Genomic DNA, 12,693 nt, shown 5'->3' with positions numbered 1-12,693 from the left:
ATTTGAACATTGCAGACAATTGTGCAAAGCAAAAAAGAGACATTCTCTTTTCGCTTACGGGTACAATTATACGATTAAATGAATGAAGTATGCAAACAAGAAGCAAATCCTAATACTATTATCCGATTTATTCTTTTAAGCGGTATATATGCTTAACCGATGGTTTTACTTAACATTAGATTGGATTGGGTTTGGGGTTTCAGGTTTTGATTCAAATAAATGATTGATACGTTTAAGCGGTATACTATTAACTGATTTCATCCGATTACTTACAAAACGTTCAGATTGTGAAATTGTGCAAAATTCTTTAGATAGCAAGTTTGGTTTTTCAGAAATACATTTTTGTTTCAGGTTAAATGTATATATATGTAAAAGCATTTTAGAACAAAATGGATCCAAAAATACTTAAGAAAACGCAAGATACCTTGGGTAAAATCATCAAAAAACCTCCCCTCACTGACAAACTTCTTGGAAAGCCACCGTTTCGATTTTTGCATGATGTTTTCACTGAAGTTATTCGGACAACAGGATTCTTACAGGGCTTGTTTTCTCCTCAGGAAATGGATTCAAAAAATGTCACTGCAAAAGAAGCAAAACTTGCCTTTTTACAAAAAGTGATTGATTGCGTCACTATCGTAAGTGGTGACACCTTAGCAATTCGCCCATCAAAGGTTATTGCTGGTCATGAGCCTGAAAACACAAATGAACTGTTGCAAGTAATAGCTCGCTGCATTCGTAAAAAACTTTCTTCTGGTGATGCTGTACAGATGGTTTTAACTGGCAAATCATCTAAAACTAGTATTAAATCAAAGTCTGGGGATAAGCCTCCAACTGGATCTAAAAGGTCCGAATCAAGTATAGAACAGAAAGAAGGGACAACAGAAGTCAAAGATGTAAGATCATCTGAAAATGTGCGAGAGAAAAGTTCAGATAAAAGGCGGCGATCGTCAAGCAAGTCTAAAGAAAAAGATGCAAGCACAGAGAGGAGCCGTGATGAACAAGGGGGTACTTCAAGGAATCAAGATAAAGAAAGGCGAAAAAAACGAAAAGAAGAAGAGTCAGCCCCTTCTTCTGATCCAAAAGATGAAGTTTCTCAACATTTTGGAGAATCTGCTAGAAAATCAAATGCACAAGAAGTGGATGGGACAGAGAATGAGAATTCTTCTGCACCCAGAGCACCAAGGCCTGCTTCAGCTAAGGGTCAAAGAAGACGACCACATGGCTCTCGTTCCAAGCCAGATACCAGAGATCACACAGAAGAAGTAGAATCAGTTACTTCTTCTAAAAAACTATCCAGACCTCCCAGTGCTCGGCCTGCTGCTCCAAGAGTTAAACAAAGGAATGAACCTACTGGAGAAGATCGAATTGACAGTGGAGGACAACAACGATCAGCGCCGATCATTGTAGATAGGAATTTTGATAGTTCTCCATCAGATGAAGATGAACAGTTTGTAGTTGAAGAAGAAGCTGCTCCACTTCATGATCGTCCACCATCTCCTGTGGTCAATGGGGATGATCATGTAAATGGTGATGAAAAACATGGCAGCTTGGTAAAAACAATTTTAGAAACTAAAAAAGAACTGGAACATTCTGCTGCTGGGCAACATGCCATTCAAAAACACACTGAAATACAGCGACCAAATGCTACAACAGCCCAGCAAAGGAAAGAGCAGGAGATGGTCATCAAAGAGATAGAGCAGCTTCGGAACTCTGTTCAAAAACTTTGCCAAAGTGCTGCTCCTCTGGCTAAAATCATAGACTATATTCAAGAAGATATGGATGCCATGCAAAATGAATTGCAGTTTTGGAAGTTAGAAAACAAGCAACACGCAGTGAAGCTGAAAGATGAAGACGCGATAACACATAAAAATATTGAGCCACTAAACTTTGAATTACAAGAACTGGAGCAAAATATCATGTCATATCGTAACCAAATGGCAGCTACCAAGGCAAATATCATTCGGAATGATGAAAAAATAAAGAAAATGGTTGTTGCAGTTGCAACACGTTCATAGAAGTTCTATCTCAATCTTTTATACCATAGTTCATACAATTTATATGGCATGGTGCACAATTAAGGCCAGGCCAATTGAACATTTAAGAAATTTTCAAAACCATTTGATTGATATTTTTATACTTTTATTTGTGTATTATTACAGCTAAATGTATATGGGTATGTTTTTATGTTTGCATAGCCTGTTTGAGGACCTTCTGATGTCATTATTATTGTTTTATGATAAGATTAGAATACTGTGAATGGATTTGAACAATGTATTGTAGTCTATATAGGGACTGTTCAAACATCATATGAATTCTTGGAGACTCTCTGAATTGTCATATTGCATTCTGTGGGTCAACTCAAAAGTCATAGCCTAATTTGTATCTTATAAAAGGAAAGAAAAATAGGTGCCGTATGATATTTCAACCCACCCCAGTAATTTTTTTAATTTCTTCTGCTAAAAGCTGATTAAACATTTACTTTTAAATCGTTTTTGAAACTTCTCATGCTCTATACTGTTGTGGCTCTCAACCTTATAGGATCAAAGCCGAGTTTGAAACCTTCATTAAATCAGAGACTACATAAAATGAAGGAATATATATTGTATTTAAGTAGTTACATGAAAATGCAATAAGCAAGCTAAATTTAAAACTTCATAATCAGGCCACAGTTTAATTTACATGTATCATTGTTAATGACTTTAACAACATTAATTGAAGCTGCAGTGAGGATGATTGACCTTTGCTATTATGAAATGGTGCACCATTTTGGCACTCGATATTCTCTCAGACAACTCTTTGCTGACAAACTACATGAATATCATTGTGAGGCTATGTTGAGCTCGATGCGTTAGCCTACCACTTTAGCATCACTGTGCATTGTTATCAAGATATGTTCAGTTATGATTTCTGATTTATTAGCTGCATAAGTGCATTGCTTCTTTGTGTTTGTGAGAATACAAATATATACAAGATTGCGTTTTGGCGCCGCTTCATCCCGCCAAGTTGCAATGTTCTGTTTCATAAATTTATCATTTCTTTATGTAAACGTAATTCCTTTTTTGTACTATGTTATGATTTGACTGTCCATGAATTTATTGAGTTGAAAAGTTTAGTTTTGACTTAGATTTACTTCTCTCCTTGTTGAAAATACTCAATTTGGAATATAAACAATAAATGCTATAATTAATACTACAAAGTGCTCAAGAAAAAAGCCAAGCAGAGCTAATTAAGCAAACTTGGTTGCTAGTTTACTAAAAACGTTAACAGCCTGTTTTACCTCATTAGGATCATCTGAAGGAACCTGTTCAAATAGAAGTCCCTTCTGATGATCGTATTGAGGTGAAACAGGATGTTAAGGTTTTTAGTGAACTAGTAACTAATTTTGATGCAATTTGATATAAATACCACTTAAATCATTCTTTTTTCATGAAACTCCTTTTATAAGTGAATCTATCAAAGTTTTATGTGACCTTCATTTCTTTCCGGTGTCACTTGTACGTATGAAAACATAAAAGCGTTTTAAAAGGACCTTAAGGGGTCAATTTTTTGCATGAGGTTTGTTTTTGTTTATTGTTTGATCACATAAGAACGTGTGTTTTTTCATTAGCTGAATAAACCAAAATTATTCTCATAATTGTGTGTCACCTGTTGGTACGTACATAAATGTATGTAAACTGTTTTAAAATAGCAATGCATTTTCTTGTTTTGTCTATATTGCTTTTATATTCGTTGTGTAAACTAGTTTGCTTAATTTTAAACCTAATGAAGTTGTAAATTTTTAGTATTACCACTAATGTACATTGTTTTTAGGTTTCTTCGGGTTTCAATTGTGATGTAGCTGTGACTATGGTTCCTAGCATTGTCCGCTGTGGCTTGGCACATCTGTGTGGTATAACGAAGCTGGGCTACCCGGTTGTTTCTTTTTCATCTGGTTATTCTCCTCAAACAAATGAAAAACTCTCTTTGGACGATGTTCACAAAATCTTGGTGTATTATTCCAAAGTGGCAGAGGATATCCATGGAACTTCGCAACTAGTCTTACTGGCTGACTTCAAAGCTCTTCACAATACTGCCATTGCCAGCATAATTGAGGCATCAAAGATACTTCATTGTACAAGTGCAGCAGTGTATCACATGTATATTTTTGACAGAACTGAAACCAATCAAAAATTAAGTCTAAAAAAACTCATGAAACCATCAAAAAGGAAAGGACCATGTTTTTCTGACCAGTTGAAGCCTTTGCCTGTCACATCACTGGGAAGTTACCATGATCTTTTTCAATTTATTGAACCTGATCAGATTTCTGTAGAATTTCAAGGTCGCTTGTCATTCAACTTAATATCATGGGTACATGTACAAAGCATGGTAGAGACCCTGAACAAAATAATGCAACCTATTAAAGAGCAGGGACCGAGACTTGTTGCACAACTCGAGGCCAAACAGCTTGAAAAGATCCCCGAAGATCCTAATAAGTGGTTGAGTCATATTTCTTTGTGGTACAAGGAGCAATATGATTCTCTGCACATTCAGGAAGGTTTACAACAATGTCAAAGTATACTAAACGTTCTAGTATGTCCTTATAATGATCCTTTGCTTTCTGAAATGGAAGGACAACCTGTGTTTAAACATGCCAAAGTTTTTTGTCTAAGTGCAATACAAGAAATGACTGTGCTCAAGCGTCAGATAATGTCGGCATGGTCAAAATTTGAAAAGTTTTTGAAAAAATCTGTGACGCTGCATAATTTTGAGAAGAAGGTTGAGCAATCAGAAGTTAAAATGAGCTTGCTTGAGAAGAAACTTGTTAATAACACATTGGAAGATAGTGACCATATGCATGATGATGAAAGTGTGGACTTGTATAAACTGATCGTATGCTCAGCAGCAGAAGGCCATAGTTTATTAGAAGAAGTCAAACAGTTAAAATGGTCAGATGAAACATATTTTTCACAGTTTAATTATGAAAATAGCATCAGCTCCTTTTCAAACACAAGCGCCGATGATGAAGTTATTTTATCTGATGCTTGTCGAGAAAGACTTTCTCACCTGATGGAGAAATGCACTCCAAGGCCTGGATTTATCTTTGGTGATAGTATGTTGGACATAGACGCTCTATACCAAAAATGCTTTGAATTTTATCATCATTTTGTTTCATCTTTACCACCACATGAGGAATTAGCCAATTCTCAAGTCTTCATTTCAGCATTAACTGCAGTGGATGTGTCTCAATTTGGCCTAGCTTTAACGGATTTGATTTGCTTGTATGAAAAGGTAAATAGTATTGAAAATATGGAGTTGAGGCACCAAACAAAATTACTGCTCTACAGATCATCCATTCTTCTTAAGGCATGCACAGTTGGCAGCTCCGTCACAGAAACAGACTTGAAATCTATCGCTCAATGGAAGCTTCACTATGAAGCTCATTGTGATGTGAATATTAATCATTGATGCAACTGTAACACATCCAACAATAGCGTCGTTTGGTGCTTGTAGAATTGTAAAAATGTTTTCTAAAGCATTATATTGATAAATTGAAGTGCTTGGTTTTCATAAGTTGAATTTGGTATTTCGTGTTTTTTTAATGTTTCTTTTCAAAGTTTGCTTTTCAGTGTTTGACCCCCCTCCCCCCTGAACTTTTGGTAAAAAATATTGCTGACCCCTTAAATAGTCATTGTGTTCAGTGTAATTGCCTCAGACATTTTAACCCGCATTGTTGTTTATTGGGACCCGTTCCATGTAAATATACATTTCAATGAAAACTTTTAAAATCAATTTATTCTTCGTGTATTTTATATCGACGCAGTTCGTGATTTTAATCATAAATTTATCGTAGATGAAATTATTGTTCGCAGGAAATTAGTTTTGATAAGTTTCAGTTTCAAGTTATATCTATGTTGTGCTATCCACGTCTATACGTTGTAATCGTTAATCGCGATTACGTATCACATCTTATCGCAAATACCATTAGATTTATTGTAGTTTTAGAAAGCTGTCACTAAACCACACAATTTCAAAATCTTATTTGGTTTACTACACATTTCTTGTTGCTGTTGTTCAAGTAACGTGATTATTATGCAATTTTTTATGCTCAATTTTCAACTATTTTTTTATGAACAGTTGATGGAGAAGTGTTGTGCGAGTGAAGTGGCAGTTGTGACATTAAAATCCTGTGTTTGCAACAAATTCTATCATTCGCCTTTATATGATTTCTTAAAACTGCAAAGGCAATAACGCAAAATTGCTTAATCAATATTAGTGAGGCACCGGAACCAAGATTTTGGCCGGAGGCAAGTTTTTCCTGCCAGAGAATGTCAACTCCTGTAACGGTCAAGGAGTGACTGCAGTCCAAGAGTTACCAGGGTTGCCAAATATAACTAATTATTTTTTTATGAAAATTATTGAAATTCTTACTGCTCAAAAAGTTACATTGACAATTTTAAGCGTTGATTAATCTTAAATGAAAAGGTGTGCATTAGTTTGAGAGCAACTACTCAATTAAACTTAGTTGTAAATTTTGTGTTTTTGTATTGCTTTGGGAAGCGCCGGGCAGCATTGGTCATTCGTGGTCTGACGTCATTTCTAGACTGCCACGCTGCAACAGCAAGGTATCTTTTGGACCGCAGTAACTCCTGGACCGTTACACCGGCCTTTGTTAATTAGGGTGGAGTGAAAAAAAGTTTTTCTCTCATATTAATGAAGAGGGCTGATAAAAAGGTGTCATAAGGTCTAATATTGACTTTAAAAAATTTTTTTTGATGTGGCACCCAAAATCGGGCGTGCCACCCAGCCCCATGGGTCACGTAAAGGTCCAAATCCATGAAAACAGCGAAACTTTTTTTATAATGCTCCTAGAAAGCTGGGAGTAGGCTGAAAAGTTGCAGAACAGCTATGTTCCTATATGCTCTAAAAGAACATTTTGTTCTAAATGCATCTATTGGGCAGATATTCCAAAAAAACAGATTTTTTCCATTTTTTGGGGGCAAATTTAGATGAAATTGCATTTATTTGATGCTTAAATACATTTTTTTACTACACTTTGTTCAATTATTTTGGGTGTTATTATGGAGTCAGTCTACATATTTGAACAGATGGGCCCCTTGGCTATTTTAATTGAATGGTTATGGTTGGTTACCTATTGTTTGTTGGTGGGTAGGCCTACTATACCATACCGTCCTTAGCATTAGCATATTGTAGTGGACATAATGAAGCAAGCGAATACTATCTCTTAATTTGATATTATTATATATTCATCAATATTATAGAGAGTTACTTACACATTGAATAGGATATTTAGAAGAGCACATATCTAGGTATTTAAATTAAAATAGAAAATGCACATCAAACCATAGCTTAGCCACAAGGTTCAGAGATGTCAGCCACGTTTAAATTGACCATTTTAAAATATTCTTTTGCTTTAAAGTTTAGCTTTGGCACCAAGAATCGTCACACATCAGCATTATTGTTGCTTGATTCGTCTTCACCATCTGATTGATCAACAAATCCACCTTCAAAATCACTCATATCCATATTTTGAGTTGCCACTACGTCATGTTTTTATGGCTTTGGATGGAACGACAAAAAGCCAGGATACCTTTTCTGGAAAAATTGGAAAGGAGTTAAATGGAAGTGTATCTGATTGGCCAGTTATTACGTTTTTAAAAGCCCATTTTAAACCAAAACTTTCCGTTTCTCACAAATGAAATTGTAGATAATCTCAGCACTGATCAGCATTATGCCTACAAAATATGTTGGGCGGTTATTCTCGGGCATGTGGACTATGATTTGGAACTTCTGGAAATTGGGGCTGGTGATTTTGAAGTTTGGGTGATTTTAAAGGTGGATTTGTTGATCAATCAGATGGTGAAGACGAATCAAGCAACAATAATGCTGATGTGTGACGATTCTTGGTGCCAAAGCTAAACTTTAAAGCAAAAGAATATTTTAAAATGGTCAATTTAAACGTGGCTGACATCTCTGAACCTCCCGCGATCACACACTTGAATAATGTTCAGCTTGAAGACGTAAGATCCACCCCATTGTGTCTTCAACATCCATGTCATAGTCAAGCTGTTGAAAGGCACATTGAACTTGTTACGGAGGCATCGTCTTCAGTTGCTGGCTATGAAAGACGTGACGGATTGATCAGGCAAAAAATTAACTCTCGGTGTTTAATGAAACGCTTCGACACCAAGAAATATTTTGCTTCTTAATGGACTAATATTATGATGATTGAAATACCTACTATTCTTGTAACACTTTTTATGGTTTTACTGTACAATAGTTTTATATGCATGTATTTCCTCGAAGCTGGCTACTGTTGCTTTAAATTAAACTTCCTGCAGATTGGACAATTGTGGACTGGGATGGTGGCAGGTCAGTCGAATTGTGGCTTAGCTATGGTTTGATGTGCATTTTCTATTTTAATTTAAATACCTAGATATGTGCTCTTCTAAATATCCTGTTCAATAAGTAAGTAACTCTATAATATTGATAAATATATAACAATATCAAATTAAGAGATAGTATTCGCTTGCTTCATTAAGTCCGCTACAATATGCTAATGCTAAGGACGGTATGGTATAGTAGGCCTACCCACCAACAAACTATACGCAACCAACCATAACCATTCAATTAAAATAGCCAAGGGGCCCATCTGTCCAAATATGTAGACTGACTCCATAATAACACCCAAAATAATTGAACAAAGTGTACGTAGTAAAAAATGTATTTAAGCATCAAATAAATGCAATTTCATCTAAATTTGCCCCCGAAAATGGAAAAAATCCGTTTTTTTGCAATATCTGCCCAATAGATGCATTTAGAACAAAATGTTCTTTTAGAGCATATAGGAACATAGCTGTTCTGCAACTTTTAAGCCTACTCCTAGCTTTCTAGGAGCATTATAAAAAAAGTTTCGCTGTTTTCATGGATTTTAACCTTTGCGTGACCCATGGGGCTGGGTGGCACGCCCGATTTTGGGTGCCACATCAAAAAAATATTTTTAAAGTCAATATTAGACCTTAATGACACCTTTTTATCAGCCCTCTTCATTAATATGAGAAAAAAACTTTTTTTCACTCCACCCTATTGTTAATATCTACCTCATATGATAAGAATTGTAAATGGGTTTTACCTCATATGATAAAATGTTTTAACCAAGCGGTTGTTGGCGGTAGCGTTGACAGAGTGGTCCAGAGGATATTTGTAGACCCGGGATGATAGAGCTGTAACCATTCCAAGGTGCCTAGTAACTTGAAGAAACCACCTCGTGTTTGTTGGGTATGGTGCGTTTTTCTTAGAAGTGTCTGAACTTGGGGCCTGGTAGTCTCATCGATATTGTGCCTAAATTATCCTCTCAACGGCCCTGGTCGTTAGTACACCACCTTTATCAAGCAGTGAAGCTATAATCTGGCACTCTTAAAGAAATTCTTTTATGCCAATGCTTACGGTCCTTCAAAGGGGTTTATTTCAAATATGTACCTGTGTTTTCTATCCATGGTGTCCGACGTTTTCTTCGTAAACAGTTCTTCGTAAAACAATTCTTCGTAAAGTTAATTCTTTGTAAAACAATTCTTCCCAAAGCATTTATTCGTGCATGCAATGGAGATTTGATGTATACGAAGAAATGCTTTACGAAAAATTCTTTTACGGATTTCATTTCACCAACAACTGTTTACGAACAATTGTTTTACGAAGAATTGCTTACGAAGAATTGCTTTACGAAGAATTGTTTACGAAGAATTTGCCTATAACCTTCTATCCATACAGATATTTTGCATTATTTTCTCTCAACTTAGTTTTATAAAAGATCAGGTATTAGCATAACAGCGCTTCCGTCCACGGTTCCTGCATCATCCATGTGAACAACAATCAGAGCACATTGTAGTTTTCCATTTGATTGTATACGTAGGCTTGTCTCTTAATCATCACCTTCTCAATGTCATGCTAATGTTTTTGTCGCACACCTATTTTTACATTGTATATTTTATCTATGGTGGTACGCTTTTTGCATTAGTGGTGTAAATTGTGGTAGAGCTGGGAGTTTTACCGAAGTCATTTTTCTTCGTATGTAGTATAGCCTACTTTAATTTGGCCACCTTGAAATGCAGGGTGGCGTTACTATACTCATTATTAAACCTGGCTCCTCTTTACTATTTAATCTTACCAGCCAAATAATATTCCATCGACAATGCATGCTTCGATCAATATATTACATCAACATGTAGCTGCTTTCGCCCGTCGTCTTTCTAACTACTTTATTGTGGCAGTCTTTCACACATATGCAATGAAGTTTATGCTTCGCCATGTGCTAAGCTAAACTGATGCAAATGTTAACATTATTTCATCTCGCGTTAATAAAACAATGAAACTTCGACAACGAGCTCTAGCGGTTATGAATTTGTATTGGATTATTTTTGCAAATCTTTTCTTTCGAGGCTGTGACCTGCTGTGAAAACACAACAATGCTTTGAAGTCGTGCTAACGCTAAGACAGTTTACTTTTCAGAATATGTTTGTTTGTAGGTTTTGTGGTGGTACATAATCGTCCCCTGTCAATGAGGCAATACATCAGCCATGTCTGCCTTCGGGTTTCTAAAATCAATTTCCGCCATGAAAATGTAGCGTTGAACAAGTGGTCACAATCGTTTGATTCAAAATATCATGTTCGAAATTGCGGTTTCTTTTCACCTTGTGTTTCTAACAAATCTTCTCAGCATCATGTAATTAAGAGTCAAATTTTGGGTTATCAGCCCAATCCTCGTCGTCACATGGCTGTTTTTCCACCGAAGAGAAGTTCAATGCCCTCTGGTAGCCCGATAAAGTGGCTCACTGTTGGTCTAACCGCAGCCGTTGGCTCTGTCTTGTTGCTATTTTGGAAAAATTACATCCAGCAAAAAGAAAAAAGACTAGACGCTGAAGTCATCCAATCTTACGGCAGGCCTGAACTTGGAGGCGACTTTGAAATGTTGAACCAAGATTCACAATTGACGAGTAACAGGGACTTCATTGGTCAGTGGCTTCTTATATACTTTGGGTTCACACACTGTCCCGACATCTGCCCCGAAGAGCTTGAGAAGATGGGAAACGTGGTAGACACAGTGAACCGGAGTCCAATGATTCCCAACCTCCAGCCGGTGTTCATCAGTATAGACCCTGAAAGAGACACCCCTCAGGCTGTTAAGGCTTACATAGCGGTGAGTTGTGTGACGTCATAAACGTTTTCTGCAAGAACTCTTTGCCCTTTTCAGGAACTGCGTAATACTGTATATCTAAACAAAAAATAATAAATGTACATAATGGAAATACTAAGTGACAGCTGAAAAATAGATACCAAGGGTGTTTAACATGTACAAAATAATATTGATAATACGATACAGATTATATAAAATGAGAGGTGGGTTATCTCTGAACGAATTATGTCACAAACAGTTTTTCTACGAGCATGAACTAATGACTGAAGTTTTGTGCAGACAGTAAGTCGAAGTTTTTACTTTTTTCGAAAGCTTTATAACCAAAATTCTCAACGAAAGTGCAAGAAAGATGTTTTTCTGTCGACCGTTCGCAAACGAATGGGCCCTGCTGTACAATATTGGTGTGTTTGGGGCTTAATTTGATCTCTTGTTCTTACAGGAATTCCACCCGACCATGATCGGTTTGACTGGGACCAGAGAACAAGTGGACGATGCATCAAGAGCATTCAGAGTTTATTATTCCCAGGGACCTAAAGATGAAGAGAGTGATTACTTGGTTGATCACACTGTCATCATGTATTTAATTGATGACGAGGGAGAATTTTGCGAATACTTTGGACAAATTAAATCCGCCGGCGAAATATCTTCTTCTATCACTGCCGCTATGTTAAAAAGTAAAGCTAAAAAGGTTTCGCAGTAACCTGTAGGCTAATCTATTTCAAAGATTTCGTTACAACACCAAATATGACGTCACGTCTAGAGATAGTGAAGATGGTTACAGCAGCAATGTCTTCAGTTACTATTAGTTGTATATTGTGCGTTCACTTGATACTTTACCATAATCACTTACGATTCATGCCTGCCCACAACCAATCATGTCATGAAGCAACCGCGTGTTGATCTTGTAAATTTTATCATATAGTTTTTAATATACATGCCTACACCAAACGCAACGTACGCCCTTTTTTCGAAGCTGTTCTTGAGAAACCTAACCAGTGCTTACGAATAGGCCGATTTTGACAATAAAATCTATTACAATTATCCCATGTCTGGACACAGTTTTCTTGTTTCCTACGATTTGTGAAGAACGCTCGTGTCAAGTGTTCAGCCGTGTATTGTTCGTAGTGCTTTCTACTTACAATCTGATCATTAGAAGCATACTGTACATAGCCTACATGTATTGAGTGTACGTTCAGGAGTTTCTAATGCAGGGGTGGGAAACCTATGGCCCGCAACCTTTTTAGAAACTTGTAGTAATTATATTGCTCGCCTAGTAGAATCCTATATTATTTAATAATTCTGAATTTCAATAACAACATTATGATGGCAAAAGCAAATGAAGGAGCTTCAACAATACTTGGGAAAACTACTGTAAAGGTTTCGTGTAACCGATTCGCTTCAAAATAAAATGAACGATCACAGAATTGGTAGGCCTACCGGTAGCAACATTGTGAAATTTCAGTACCTCATTTACCAGAAAACGTACGCAAAAGTATTAAGTTTAA

The 12,693-nt window shown here is 36.4% G+C and overlaps 2 protein-coding genes across 2 annotated transcripts; both read left to right on the top strand.

The window, feature by feature from the left end:
* Positions 1 to 357: 357 nt before the first annotated feature.
* Positions 358 to 3,810, top strand: LOC145767420 (TRAF3-interacting protein 1-like). The gene has a single exon (XM_082579237.1). The coding sequence runs from the start codon at positions 390 to 392 to the stop codon at positions 2,013 to 2,015; it is 1,626 nt and encodes a 541-aa protein (XP_082435363.1). The 5' UTR covers positions 358 to 389; the 3' UTR covers positions 2,016 to 3,810.
* Positions 3,811 to 7,525: 3,715 nt separating this feature from the next.
* LOC145767370 (cytochrome c oxidase assembly factor SCO1-like) lies at positions 7,526 to 12,693 on the top strand. Its single transcript, XM_082579179.1, has 2 exons — positions 7,526 to 11,191; positions 11,628 to 12,693. The coding sequence occupies exons 1-2, from the start codon at positions 10,553 to 10,555 to the stop codon at positions 11,886 to 11,888; spliced, it is 900 nt and encodes a 299-aa protein (XP_082435305.1). The 5' UTR covers positions 7,526 to 10,552; the 3' UTR covers positions 11,889 to 12,693.

The sequence above is a fragment of the Aplidium turbinatum genome, chromosome 3 (genome assembly GCF_918807975.1).
Source record: "Aplidium turbinatum chromosome 3, kaAplTurb1.1, whole genome shotgun sequence".
Taxonomy (NCBI): Eukaryota; Metazoa; Chordata; class Ascidiacea; order Aplousobranchia; family Polyclinidae; genus Aplidium; species Aplidium turbinatum.
This window is presented reverse-complemented; position numbering and strand designations above follow the sequence as displayed.